The 14,173-nt window shown below is 52.1% G+C and overlaps 1 protein-coding gene across 17 annotated transcripts in view; it reads left to right on the forward strand.

Moving 5' to 3' along the window:
* IKZF1 (IKAROS family zinc finger 1) overlaps positions 1–14,173 on the forward strand; it is a 92,901-nt gene that overhangs the window by 73,701 nt on the left and 5,027 nt on the right. For 11 of the 17 annotated variants that reach the window (XM_047752718.1, XM_047752717.1, XM_047752715.1 and 8 more), the window contains 2 exons: positions 4,186–4,311; positions 8,779–8,913. In XM_047752718.1, the coding sequence (XP_047608674.1) occupies positions 4,186–4,311; positions 8,779–8,913 (261 nt within the window). The remainder of the gene's footprint in view (positions 1–4,185; positions 4,312–8,778; positions 8,914–14,173) is intronic. The other 6 variants (XM_047752723.1, XM_047752731.1, XM_047752725.1 and 3 more) reach the window with 3 other exon arrangements.

Genomic DNA, 14,173 nt, shown 5'->3' on the forward strand with positions numbered 1-14,173 from the left:
ACATCACGCACACTCACACCCACCCACCCACACACACACACACACACACACACACACACACAGTCTCATCTCAGGCAGAGTTTTCAAAAGAGGCCTCCTCACGCCCTGGCGTCAGGTAAGTGGCTTTTTCTCGTAAAGGATGTTGCCAGCTGTACTTCTACTGAGTGTGCTGCGAGCGCCCCAACTTGCCAAATACATTTCTTTTTTTTTTTTTTTTAATCATTGGAGTAGAGTTGAGGCACAGTGTCCTGTTAGTTTCAGGTGTACAGCAAAGGGGTTCGGTTCTACGCACACCCGTTCTTTTTCAGATTCTTTTCCCATGTAGGTCGTTACGGATATCCTGCAACATAAAAACATAACAATCAAGGACCTAATGTGACCAAATACAGTCTTGTCTTTTCTTTTTTGGCCACGCCCTCAGCACGTGAGATCTCCCAGGCCAGGGATGGAACCTGCATTGCGGCAGTGACCTGAGCTGCCGCAGTGACGGTGTCCAAATCTGAACCCTGTGCCACAGCGGAACCCCCCCCAGTGCATTTCTTGATGTTAAAAGTTAAGGCACCCTGACTGCTGCTCCATGCAGAGTGTTTCAGGCGCCATCAAGGGGATGGTTTTTTTGTCCTGATTGCTATCCGCCCGTTACCTGGGGCACGCCCAAGCGTGACTGTCACACCAGAGGCCAGCTGAGGCCTCTGTTGCAGAAGCCAGTTTGAGGCTGTTCCCAGATTTTAGCAAATGCACCTGAAAAATCAGAGCCTCAGCAAGATCCTAGAGAATTGGAAGCAAACGTCCAGGCGGGAGCACAGACCCACCTCTGGTTAGAGTAGATCTTCTGCCTCTGGAGAAGCTTCCTCGGCATTTCACAGCCACGTGATCTCACAGGTCAGAGGACAGTGTGGGGACCGTGTGCTATGCCCTGCATGCCACCCCCCCCCCCAGGGACACTGTGGGAGGGCATGAGGCTTTGGGCCAGCTGCTCCCGATGCCCCGGGGCAGTCCCCGGGGATGCCCAAAAGGGATGCCCAGTCCCTGGGGAAGGCTCCCCTGGGCCTGGCCCGTCTTCCCCAACCCAGACGTGACGAGTGTAGTTGATGCTGGGGCTTGAGGAACCACTTCCTCATCACCTGCTGAACAAGCACCTGAGTGGGGGGAGACAGATCAAGGCCCCCAGGTGTGATGCAGGAATCCCAGGGGATGGTGGGAGCGTGGGAAAGGGACTGGCGGTCTTAGAAGGAGACGCGAGGGACACTTCTAGCAGAAGCAGCGGCTGGAGTCCACGCCAAAAGATGACCCTCGGGAAAGTTCCAGGTGGCTATGTAGTTGTGTAGGTGACCCTGGGCAGGGGAGTGTTCGGGGCACGTGGCCCTCCTCCTGTGGGCGGACCTTGCAGGGGTCGCAGGGTCAGTGGGTGGAGGTCCCAGCAGCTCCGGTTCTCGGATGCTCGGCCAGCCATGCCCCCTCATTCGGCCCTCCTTCCTGGCCGTCTGTGTGGAGGAAGCTCCCCAAACACTCTTAGAAAACCGAGGTGGTCGGGCACGCTTCTTAAAATCTTCCGAGAAAGGAGCCGCACAAAGCGAGGGGTCGCTCCTCCCTTGAGGCAGATGAGCAGGGTGACCGTGGGGCCAGGCACTGCTGAAGGCTGGGGACAGTCCCCAGAGCAGGACGATGACATCGTGACACTGACCATGTTCCCATGTGCACGTGTGGACAGGAAGGAGACTGTGCGTTGGCCCCTGCAGGTGAAGCTCTCAGGGAAGTAAGTGACAAACAGGGTTCAGGTAGGCTTGAGAGGTGACAGTCACATCGTCTGCGTGCAGGGCCTCCCGGGAGGGCCAGGACAAGGAGATGGTTGATACGGAGTCAAGCAGACCTCCTCGCAGTTGGCAGTCATACCGCGGCAGAGCCAGTAGGCTGCACAACCTCCTCTTTGGAAGAAAACCCAAAGCCTCAGTCTGAGCGTGACACCAGCCGTGTCGCCGCCCTCCCCCGGCTGCTCTGCTCTGCTCTGCACCAGAGAGCGGTTCTGCTCATCAGTCCCTCAAGCTTTAAAGCGAGGCTGCTCTCTTCTTTTGCCTGTGGTGAAGCCAGAAACGTCCAGGGCAGTGTTTGAGGTCGTTCTGGCTCCACGCCTGCTCCGAGGATGGCTCTGGACTTGGAGTCGCTGTGTTCAACCGTGGTAGACTTCAGATAGCTTGCTGCTCTCAGGGACCCACTGAGGAGCAAGGAGCTGTTACTGCAGCGAGAAAACCATCCGGGGTCCAGGGCTGCCGGTGACCTGCCATCGGAAGGGGCCACCAGCACGGCTCCTAGTTAGGTTCCGCAGGACGACCTCTCTAGAATGAAAGGAAGCCTTTGTCTGCAACCCCAGATGTGGTTGTGTTCGGCTCCATTGTGTAGCAGCCACTCCCCCACGCCCTAAAAACCGTGATCCACCTGTTAGCTTTCCCTGGCACGTGTGGTAGCCTGAAATTCCAGCTGTAGAATTTGTCCCCTACAGATAGCAGGAGGGGCCGGGGTAGTCTGGAAGGACAGGGAAGAGTGCCCCTTCCTTCTTTGCTTTCTTTGGAAGTTGCAAACGTAGTTGGAGACTGTCTTTCCTGAGCAATGCGTCAAGATATACATTGGTTCAGTTACTGACGGTGAACTTCTAATGTTCCACAGTTAAAATCAGTCATAGACTCAGGAAAAAAAAATGGTACTCAGACACCAAGCCATATGTACAGGAGTTTGCTAAAATTTGCTCAAGTTACAGCTTTTTCAGGAAAGGACATTGAGTGAGTTATCCATATTCTGCTGGTTTCTAAAGCCCTACTCAATAAATGTACAATGCTAGGCCACATTGTCTATTTCAGTATGGTTCCTCTGACGTTAGGGAAACAACACTTTCTCCAGTTAAAGAAGGATCCCTTTCTCCTGCTGTACGTGCTCCGGAGGCCAGTTCTCGTTCTTCGTCTTAGTCTTCTTACTTCACGGTTTCTGTTCACCTAAGGAAGTGATTCAGCCAATACGAGCGTGGGTTAAACCGTTTCACCAAACATTCCTATGCGGATGGCACTGATTTTGACACGATCCGCTCAAATAGTGCTAGAGTTCAACACATGAGAAGGAAGTGAGAGAAGAGTCTGGCTTATCGGATGGACATTTGCATCACATAAGTAGTGAAGCTCCCTTATCCATTTCCTCACCTAAAATCCTGTCTGGTAAAGTCTTTAAATGTAGGCACGATGTGAATTTGTGTTAGTCTTTTTTCCCTAAAATAGTACTCCGTGAAATTCAGGAAGAACGAAACTCTGTATAGTAGCCACAAGCCATGTGTGGTATGTAGATATTAATTTTAATGAGTTAAAATTAAGCAAAGTTCAAACTTCGGTTTTTAGTGACATGAGCCATACTTTGCTTAGTAGCCATGCATGGCTGGTGGCCACGCAACTGGACAGTGTGGGTGGAAAACACTTCCACTGTCACCCTAAATTCTGGTCGACAAGGCTGTTCTAGAAGCCAGGGCATCCGAAAAGTCTTGGGGGAGAAAACAGAGCTTTTCCAAGGTAGCACAGAAAATACACTTTGGACACAAAATGCTCGTTTCATTAAAGCGTATTTATCCACAGTGGTTTCTTAGAGACCTCATATTACTAGCTTAGCGCCGTTTAGGGGCTGAATTCGCTCTGGTGGCGTTAGATCTGACACCAGTGCCGAGCCAGACCTGGCCAGCGGGGTAGGCATGACCAAGTGTCCGAGTCTGGAGTGAATCTGTACATCGCCCAGCCAGCACAGCCTCTCCTCGCGTCTCTGCCCGGCTGTCTGGCCTCTGTGTGGTCACCCGCAGGGGGCATGTCTTCTCCAGTTACGGGACAGGCTTCATGATTTAACTGAGTGAGCCCTGCAGGGGACACTTTAAATTGAAACCAAGGTCTCAGGAGTTCTGGGTACAATCAGCACCCCCCGCCCCTCCCCAGAGCACTAACATTTTTAAATCGGTCTTTTTGGCTGAGTCCGTGATGCTTTTAGCTCTCAAGAGCGGAGTTGGGGTGTTTTTTTGGGGGGGGATTTTCTTGGTTTTGGGGGTTTTTTTGGTTTTTTTTTTTTTTTTTGGACTTTTTGGTAAGAATTGTGTTGCATGCATATGCCCCTGACACATCAGGCCGCTATTTAATCGGGGTCTTGAACTCCATTGTGTCTCTGCAGTTGGTAAGCCTCACAAATGTGGATATTGTGGCCGGAGCTATAAACAGCGCAGCTCTTTAGAGGAACATAAAGAGCGCTGCCACAACTACTTGCAAAGCATGGGCCTCCCAGGCACGCTGTACCCAGGTAAGCGCTGAGGGCACACAGGCGGCCTGGCCTGGCTCCCCTCCCCGTCCCAGCTCACGGGGGGCGCAGCTGGGAGCAGAGCAGGCCCAGGCCCGGAGCCGCCCCAGGGATGGAGGGACGGCTTCTGGCCCCTGGAATCGCACAGTCTCCCTAGGATCGGACTGCGCGTCCCAGTGTTTGAATCCCCACCTCACCAGAGAGCACAGGACCTTGACGTCCTCGCTCTGGCATCTGGGGAGGCTTCTCACGCAGCTGGACCCTTAAAAGTTGGAGGGTTTTTGTCCTCTGGGTTTTGGTTTTTTTGTTGTTTTTGTTTTTGTTTTTTAACCTGGAGCAGCACTGGCTTCTTTGGGCTTAGTCCTCAAGATAAGACGTGAAGTCGTGTTTGACAAAACGGTTTTTTTCATGAAGTGGATCACATCGGCGCTCGTGGGCCATGTTTTCTTTCATGGGTGTCGGCGTCTGCCAGGAACAGGAGTGTGGGGTGATGGGGGACCCTGACGGTCGCCTGGCAGCCGCCGCAGCATTCAGGGGAAGGTGGCTTTTTTCTCACGTGCCCTGATGCTCCGCTGTGTATTGCATCTCAGGAGAGCCTCTGGCTCGGATCTCAGATAATGTGACAGGAGAGAGGGTGCAGATGGAGGCTGAACCTGCTCGGAGGGGCAGCAGTGTTCTAACTTCCTAAGACACGAGGAATTTACGAACAGATCCCCTCAAGCGAAAGCTCTTTCAAAACACTGTTCATTCAGCACGAGCGCTGGAAAAAAATCGTCCTTGGATGGAAGGGTAGAAGCTAAATGAATAGAGCTGACCGAGCCTGGTTTGGCTTCCTGACTATTAAAGATGCCTCATAAAGGAAAATCCAGCAGGGAACTCTCAGATGATTATTTTCTAATTTTAAATTTTGCATTACTTTGTCATCGTGATAGAATACCCGCAACATAAACCTTCCCATCCCGACCGGTTTTAAGTACTTCCGGGCTCTTAAGCACATTCAGGAGCGCTCGGGGTGGAGTCCCGCTGTGGCGCAGCGGGAATGGCAGCCTCTCTGAGCAGGCGGGTCGCAGATTCCGTCCCCGCCCTGCACAGGGGGCTAAGGAGCCCACGTGGCCTCAGCTGTGGCGTAGGTCACGACTGCAACTCAGATCTGATCCCTGGCCCGGGAGCCCCATGCACCATGGCATCGAGGGCACCGTGTTACACGCGGGATGCTGGGGCCCCGGTGCATCCCCCCCACTGCTCTGCTGTAGGCCGGGGGCCAGGGGGATGGGGGCCGACAGTTGATTTTTCTGGGCCTTCATCTTCTCTCCTGTAAAATGGATGCATTCCATTAAACTTCCTTCAGCTCCCTGCCAAGTCTAAGGTCTATTTCCACAGCAGAAAGGTGCTGAGCATCCGTGGCAGAGAGGAAACTACGTATTAAAATAACGATAATAATTAACGCTTATCATTGAGTGGCCAGACCCCCGGGGGGCCATTAAGGGATGAGCAGATGACTCTTCACTTCAAATAAAATGTAAACCCTCAGATATTATGTTTTTCCATCAAAAATAAATTAACGGGTCTTGGAAGTGAGTGCTTTGGGTGAAGGTTTAAGTAGGCCGTTTATCTGCTCAGCAAATAGTTACTGAGGACTTAGTGTCTGCCAAGCCAGGCCGCACTGAAGGAGTTATGTGGTTGGACTATACACCACCGAACTGGAACTGGGACCACAGAATGCAACAGGGTTCGCTGGTTTCTCCCCAGTTTTCATCACCAAGCAAACGAGCCTCGATGGCCGGTGGGCGAAGCCGCGGTGGCTTCACGGGGACCTGGATCCGAGCTTCCTTTGCAGTCAGTTTCTAAATGGGACCCAGGGCCCAGCTCTTAAGAGGGAGTGATGCCTCCTGCCTGGCCAGCCTGGCAGAGAGGCCCCGAGAGGCGCACAGGAGCAGCGGCCAGACGGGACCGCGGTGAAGTGGACTCCGCCCTGCAGGCGGCCTGGGTCCAGATGCGACCACGTCAGGACACATCAGATGGGACCCACCGTCAGGGCCCCTTCAGTCCCAAGATGCGTGTTCCCACGCCACACAATGGCTTTCTGTCCTGTCCTCGGGTGACGAGCTGGCTTCTCACAGGCAGTTAGTTCTGGTCAAGGAGCCGGGAAAGGCCGTTAACGGAAGTCCTGCAGGACTAGCCCTGGGCATTTCTCATCGCCTGCCCCTCCCAGGCCCCCGGACCAGCCCCCACGCACCACGCGCAGCCACTCGGGCAGGCTGGGTCCTCCACCCCGCTTCGGCCAGGGGCGATTCTTTTGGTTCAGGTACAGCCAAAGCCTAGCTTATGAGACGTAGCAAAGATTTAATTTTTCTGAATATAATTTTATTTAGGAAAAGGCTCTTCGGTCATGTGTTATAACTTCCTAATGTCTTGAAGGAAACCTAAGTTTCTCTTGAGCCTCGGGTGCGCAAATGGTGTTCCATGCTTAGAAATGCACCAGAGGGCAGAGGAGCCAGCGGGCCAGGAGCTTTGGGCTTATGGTCCCCCGTGGTGGCTCTGAGGGTCCCCGGAGACCCTGTGGCCTGGCAGTGAGGAAACGCAGCTTGAGTCCTGCAGGGACCCCGGGAGAGCCACAGGGCCCACCTTTGCTGAGAAGGGAGGACACGTAGGAAATCTTCTTAGGTCAGAAATATGATTGGTGAAATTTGAATTGCATGGATTTTATTTTATATAAAATATAAAATATAAAATATTTAATATTTTATAATATAATATAAAATATAATATAAAATATAATATATAAAATATAAAATGTGGGCTGTTATGTTTGCCCTTTTAATAAGAAACCCACATTTCCAGGGCTAGAAATGCACACTTACCAGCAATGATAACCAATTCGAGATAGATTTTTAAGTGGCATTCATCATGAAGCCGTAAAAACATTAAAATGCTTAGACATCATTTTAGCAGGTCATGCGGAGGTCTTGATGAGGAAGCCAGAAAAGCATCCTGAGGCAAGAAGACATGGGAGAGAGGGCCAGGGAGACGGCCGGACCCCGCACCTGTGTCCTCTGGGACCAGGAATGGTCCTGACTTGAAATTGGTTTGTCGGTCTTTGTAGAATATTATAAACTGTATCTGGAAAAGTAAATGAGGGAATTAGCACTTTTTTTTTTTAATGGCCACACCTGTGGCACATGGAGGTTCCCAGGCTAGGTATCAAACCAGAGCTACAGCTGCCGGCCTGCACCACAGCCACAGCAACGCCAGATCTGAGACACATCTGTGACCTACACCACAGCTCACAGCAACCCTGGATCCATAACCCACTGAGCAAGGGCAGGGATCGAACCCACATCCTCGTGGACACTATGTTGGGTTCTTGGAAACTCTGGAATTGGCACTTTTTTAACAGGAATGTCTAATGCTGTATTAAAACATAGCTGGAATCTAGATCTCCTTGAAGAATAGACAAATGAATGATAGAAAGGGATAAGCCTTCCGAAGATACTGTGATAAATCGGTGTGCTCTGTCTGAGAAAGAAGGAAGCACAGCACAGTGGCATTTATTTATTTATTTATTGAGGCCTCACCCATGACATGGAGAAGCTCCCAGCCCAGGGATGGAACCTTCGTCCCAGTGGGGACAACACTGCATTCTTACCCCACTGAGCCCCCAGGGAACTCCCAGGAAGGTGGGATTTAAACGGACTCGTCAGAGTCGGTGTTGCAAGAATTGATTAGCCATTTGGGAGATAGTCGGTTTGCATTTTTAGCTTCTTAAACTTTAGGATAAATTGCAAGGAGATGAAAGAGTTATGTTTCCAGAAATCCAACCGTAAAAACTAGAACAGAGATGCCAGACACAGAGCTGTGTCCTCCACTACGCAGAGACAGGGGCGAGACGGCAGAGCACCGGAGGGCTAGAAAGACGCCCTAGGTGGGCGTTCGCCTCCACAGCTTCTCGATTTCCTGTGAGCGGTGTCCCTTGAGTTTCGGGTGCTCTGGGTTCAGAATCTGGGACCTTTGAGGTCTTGCCCCATGTTGCCAGGATTGGCTGCAGCATCTCTGCGGCCGCGTTTCTCCTGCATCCCTCTTCGCTGTGCCACTCCGAGTCGGACCCTTAGGTCAGAGTTCTCTGATTCTCGAGAGGCTGCGTCAGGATTGACTGAGTTAGCAGACGGCAGAGGATTTGCATGGTTCAGAGGACTCGCTGCAAGGACACAGTCACTGACTCTTCGGCCAGCCTCGGGTGACAGTGGTGGTGCTTGTCCCCCGGGTCTCAGTGCATGATGCAGGTGTCATCAGCAGGTGGCCCCGGTCAGCCTCCAGCTGGCTGGCAGGGGTGCTGGGAAGGCGAGACGTCCTCCCGGTAAGGGTCCTGGCTCTTGGTGCTTTGAGCAAATGTCAGATTTACCACTGGACAGGACTGAATCCCTTCACCGTAAGCGTTTCTAAACTGGCCTCTCTAACTGTCTTTGACTTTAGTCATTAAAGAAGAAACGAATCACAGTGAGATGGCAGAAGACCTGTGCAAGATGGGGTCAGAGCGATCCCTCGTGCTGGACAGACTAGCAAGTAACGTCGCCAAACGTAAGAGCTCTATGCCTCAGAAATTTGTTGGTAAGAGTTAAACGTTTGCTGTCTCTTAAAACAACAACTCCGCGGGCGCTTTAGGGTCAGGCGGTAATTAGCGGAGGGCAGGAGAAAGACAAAAATCCCTCGGGTTTTAAAAAGCAAACATTGGTAAGCCTATTTCTTGAAGATCTCGGGATGTTTGTCCAATAGGCTTCTTAAAAATTACAAATCTTTTCCCGGGAGCTGTTCTTGGACGTGGTTTTGCTGTGTCCTGGGCGCCCCGGGACCTCCGCCCGGGGATGCCGCGTGTCCACCTGGGGGGCCGGTCAGGGAGCACAGCGGGGGCTCTCCAGCAGCCTCTCTGAGCTTCAGCTCATTTTCACAAGAAGCTCACACTACTCCACATGGGCTCCTGTGAGGGCGGAAAGGGCAGACGCACAGGGCGCCTGGCCCACGAAGCACCCGGGTCAGAGGAGGCACAGCCGCTGTGGCTGTTCTCCTCACTGGCTCTACCTGCAGCAGGTGCCCCCCTCTGAGGGCTTGTCCGCCAGTCTAGGCGACACAGACACAGCAGTAACATCATCCAGGCCAGACACTGCAAGTGCAGGAGAGGTGGGAGGGCAGAAGGGACCCAGCCTAAGGGTGTGGGTTCACAGCCATGCCTTAACCCTGTCACCTTGGGAGGAGGGTCATGTTTGGGGAAGAGGATCATGGGAGGGGGGGTCATGTCCAGGGAAGAGAACCATGGGGGGAGGGTCATGTTTGGAGAAGAGGATCATGGGAGGTGGGTCATGTCCAGGGAAGAGGCTCATGGGAGGGGGGGTCATGTCCAGGGAAGAGGCTCATGGGAGGGGGGGTCATGTCCAGGGAAGAGGCTCATGGGAGGGGGGGTCATGTCCAGGGAAGAGGCTCATGGGAGGGGGGTCATGTCCAGGGAAGAGGCTCATGGGAGGGGGGGTCATGTCCAGGGAAGAGGCTCATGGGAGGGGGGTCATGTCCAGGGAAGAGGCTCATGGGAGGGGGGCCATGTCCAGGGAAGAGGCTCAGTAAAATCTTCATGAAGCTGACAGTGACCTTGACAGAGGAGGAGGATTTCAGCACATTGTTGACAGAGGAAGAATGGAGGAGGGTTCCAGGCAGATAAGAATGTAGAGAAGTGGTGATGCTGGTTGGGGGCTAGAGGAGGACGTGCAGGAGAAGCAGGGAGTGTCCTGGGCTGGCTCACGGACCCTCGGGGAAGCCACAGCGATGAAGGCCGGTACGCTCTGGGCACAGGGGTGAGCTTTGAGTGCCGAGGTGAGAAATTAGCCTTAGGGTTTGGCGCAAGAAACCATTGGCATATTTCTGACGGGACCAACATCTTGGAAAATCGAGACCTCAAGTGCCCGAAATTGACCGGAATCAGGAAAGCAGCAGGGCCGTGGAGAGACGTCGTCCCTGGGGCGAGGTGGGCTCGGGAGAAGTGAGGGCATGGTGGGACCAGGACGGCGGCGTGGAGACGGGCAAAGGGGCTCACGAGAGGCTGTGCGTTCTGATAGGCGTTTCCCCACGAGTTTGGGGATTGGCGGTTTATTTCTACAATAGCGCCTCTTCCTGCCCCCAAATGCCCCCCTTACCCTCATGTGGACTGGATGGGGTTTTCATCAACCCCACTGCTACCTTGCCGCGACTTCTCCATCTCCAGAACAAAGAAGGAGGGCATCTCCGAGGTCCCCCGGAACCTCTAGAAGCAGAGTCTGTCTTTTCCGTCAATTCAGAGGGCACGCGTAGGAACGCCGCTGTCACGGTCCGAGCGCCCAGTCCGATGGATTTGCAGGGTTGTGATTTCTGCTGTACGGCCCAGAGAGTCAGGTGTCCGTGTACATACGTGCTCTCTTTCCGAGGCTCGTTCAGATTCTCTTCCCACGTAGATGATCCCGGCACACTGGGGAGAGATCCCTGTGCTGCCCAGCAGGTCCCTTTGACCAGCCATCCCACACTCCTCTGTGTGCAGATGCCTATCCAAACCCCTATGTTTAAGTTTATATTTAAGTAGATTCAAAGCTCAGACCCAGCCCTTACTACTCTACTTATTTTGAGTAATGTCTTAATTGACTGGACTTTACATACAAGCGACTCTTTTCCAGAAGCTTCTCGAGGTGTTCTGTTTCCACGATGGTTTCGTGTCGGAGGAGCTCTGTCTGCCACCTTTCTTCTTGAGTGTGTGATGGTGGTGGTTCTTCTTTCCCCTGAGCCCTTTTCAGATTTCGCCGTCACGCCGAAAGGCAAGATTTCCATTTTTGTCTCTGGATGCCCGAAGAGTTTTTCCTATAACCTAAAACTTGAATACCCTAACCGGGACATATCTTGGTTTTCTGTGTTCTGAATAAAAATGTCATGACATTTAGATCTGGGGGTTCCCTTTTTTTTCCCCTTTTATTTCTTAGAAATTCTCTGTTTTTATATCTTTTGTTCCATCTTTTGTGATCTCTGGTCAGCCTCACTGGTTGTCCTTATGTCGGATGGTTTGTCTTCAATATCTGTTAGCGTTTCTCTCAGTTTATTTTTTTGTCTTTTTCACATTTATTCACTCTCATTATTTCTTGGGTTTTTCCTCTGTATCAGTAATTCCTTGTTTAGTGGTTATGTTCTGTTACTTGCTGCTTCTCATCCACGTATTAATTCTATAATAATACTGTTTGGACCTCACTTTGTTTCCTGAGATCCAGAATCTTCTTTTTCATCTTACTCTGTTGACTTAGCATGCTGTGTTTCAGCATTTCCTTAAAGAATCCATAAGCAATTATGAGACATTTCTCCTCTTCCTTGCATTAAGCTTTCTCCTCGAATGAGCTTATTCATCTGTTGTGCTGCTCTTCTTCCCTCGCCTTGCTAGAAAATATTTTCACCATAATCATAACGTTTTCTTTTCCTCTTGCTTATTCTGCCGGGGCTGACAGAGCTTAATTGAAGTCTGGACATTCTTCCCATTGTAGCTGAGACTTTTTTTTTTTCCTCTCTCTCTCCCTGGAGGAGCTAATGACGTTTCTCAGTCCTGAAAGAACTCCACGGGCGGGGGTGAGGAGTCCAGGTGAGGCACGGAGTCTCTCTGTTGGACATCTTCCTCTCTCCCTTGTTCTGTGATTGGGATAAATGCCCTCAACCAGTTACCAGGGTACCTAGTTGAGGCGTGTTCTCCTGGTGAGGGGTGGGGGGGGGGTACTCTGAGCTCTTTCCTCCAGGGACACAGCACGAGGACTTAGCTCCTGTCTCTGTCTAGAGAGCTGGTCTCACATGTCCCGGATCACCTGGTCTCAGCAGCAGAGGTTTCAACTGCTTTTTGACCAGAAGTGGAAAAAGGCATCTATTTGACTTGATTCTCTGTGGATTTGAGGATGCCAGGGAAAAGGCTGAGGATTTTGTTGCTTCATACTAAGGTTTTTAACGCGAGAGCAGCAGCCAAGCTTTGCCATGTATCTCAGGTCAGAATTTTCTTTCCCTGGTCCTTGATTTCTTTCTTTACAAATACGTGTTTCATTAGGATTTGTACTTTTCCTTAGCTTATTGCCAAAGTGAATGTTGTGGGATTTTTCTCCCTTTGTGAAATACTGGGGGGTGGGGGCAGATTCTGTGGGTGGCTTCAATATGCCATGTGAATCTGAAATATATGTTGTTTTTTCCCTTTCACTGTTGATTCCCAGTGTTAAAAGTAACTGATTTCAGTGGGCTCTTGGGGAGCCACAGAAGCATGGCTTTGGGAGAAACGGGGTAATTAGGTGGGGAAGCAGGACTCCTGCGTGGGATTATGGGTGGGACTGCGGATCACAGCCACCCCCTCCTCACCCTCCCGGGCTCGGTGGAGACAGAAAATGAAGTGCCTGCCAGAAGGGACTCATTCTCTCCAGGGGGTTCGTGTGACAAGACACTTAGCACCTTCACCCGAAAACAAGAAAAAGTACATGATTTCTATAACGCTATTCAATTCGCCTTCTCACCTCTACTGGAGAGAAACACCACTTCTAAGAACCCGCCCCAGCCCAGCTTGCAGAGAGAGATACCCCATTCTGTTGAGTGTCTGCAGAGGGCGTGGCTGGCCACTGCCAAGTTTCCTTGTGTCACCTAAGGGTCACAGTGTACAGTCATCAGGCCAATGTCCCTCCTGACCACCAGTACATGCTAATGATAGGAAGCTGGGCCATTTGTAGGATAAACAGCCCTTACGAAACAGAAGCGAGACCTCCTGTTGCTTCACAGAATGATGGGGGCCTGTTCCTGGACAGTTGGCAATGCTCACAGAGTTTTTAAGGATTACCAGTAAGTCTAGGAACCGTGGAGCAGTTTTCCCTTCTGTTGCCAGGAATTGGTGGCAGCAGAAGGATAAGATGTCAGATGTCAGCATGCAAAGCGTGGGGATCCCCGCCGTCGCCCCCCTCACCAGCCACCGCCAGCCACAGCCCGGGCTCGGGGGGCAGCTGGAAGCCACTCCTTATCTCTGCCCTCCACGACCCGTCCTCCCTCCTTCAAACCCTTCCGTCTTCTTTCAGACACGGTCTCTGCTGGGCCTCCCCTGCCCACCCATCTGCCCAGGGCTGTCCCCCACCTTCACCCGTCCCTCCAAAGCTCCAGGCTCCCTCTCTTCTCAGTGTCCTCGTGCAGCTCCTCGTGTGGGACAGAGAACGCCACTGTCCCCACAGCAAGCCCTCCTTTCCCTTCCTAGCAGCTCTCGGCTCAGGATGCACCGCTGCCTGATGGTGCAGTAACGTCTGGGCTCGGGATGGGGCCGCGGTTACTTGCACCCCTGTCTCCTGTGTGGTCCAGGCTCTGCCTTTGACTCATTCACTGGCCACCCCTGAAAGTAAGCGAGTCACTGGCCCTGGCCCTGAGGCAGACCGTTCATTAATGAATGAGCTAAGGAGCCGTGGTTTCCTGCTGAGCGGAGAACCACTCCGTAGAAAAGGTGTCTCTGCAAGGAAATTCATTTTATTTCCTTACGAATGTTCATACTCGAAAGCTAATGCCAAGAAGACAACTTCTTTCTCTAATTTCCCCTTCTGGCAGACAGCAGCTTGCCTTCTCCTACAAACCGTGGTATTAGATCTTAAGTTTCTTGAGGCCAGACGCTCTGATGAGTCCTCAACAGCAGCTCCTCCAGCATCATTCACGTTCACGAGAACAGGGAAGTGTCACTTCGGGCTCCCTCGGTTTGCTCCCAACTTCCCACCACGTGTCTCTGCAGCACGCGGACCCAGTGCCGCTAAGGACGGAAGGCGAGCGTGGAGTTTGAGGCAGAGGAGGCGGTGGAAGCTGCCAGCTCGGGTGATGCCTT

This window comes from Phacochoerus africanus, chromosome 11, assembly GCF_016906955.1.
Source record: "Phacochoerus africanus isolate WHEZ1 chromosome 11, ROS_Pafr_v1, whole genome shotgun sequence".
NCBI lineage: Eukaryota > Metazoa > Chordata > Mammalia > Artiodactyla > Suidae > Phacochoerus > Phacochoerus africanus.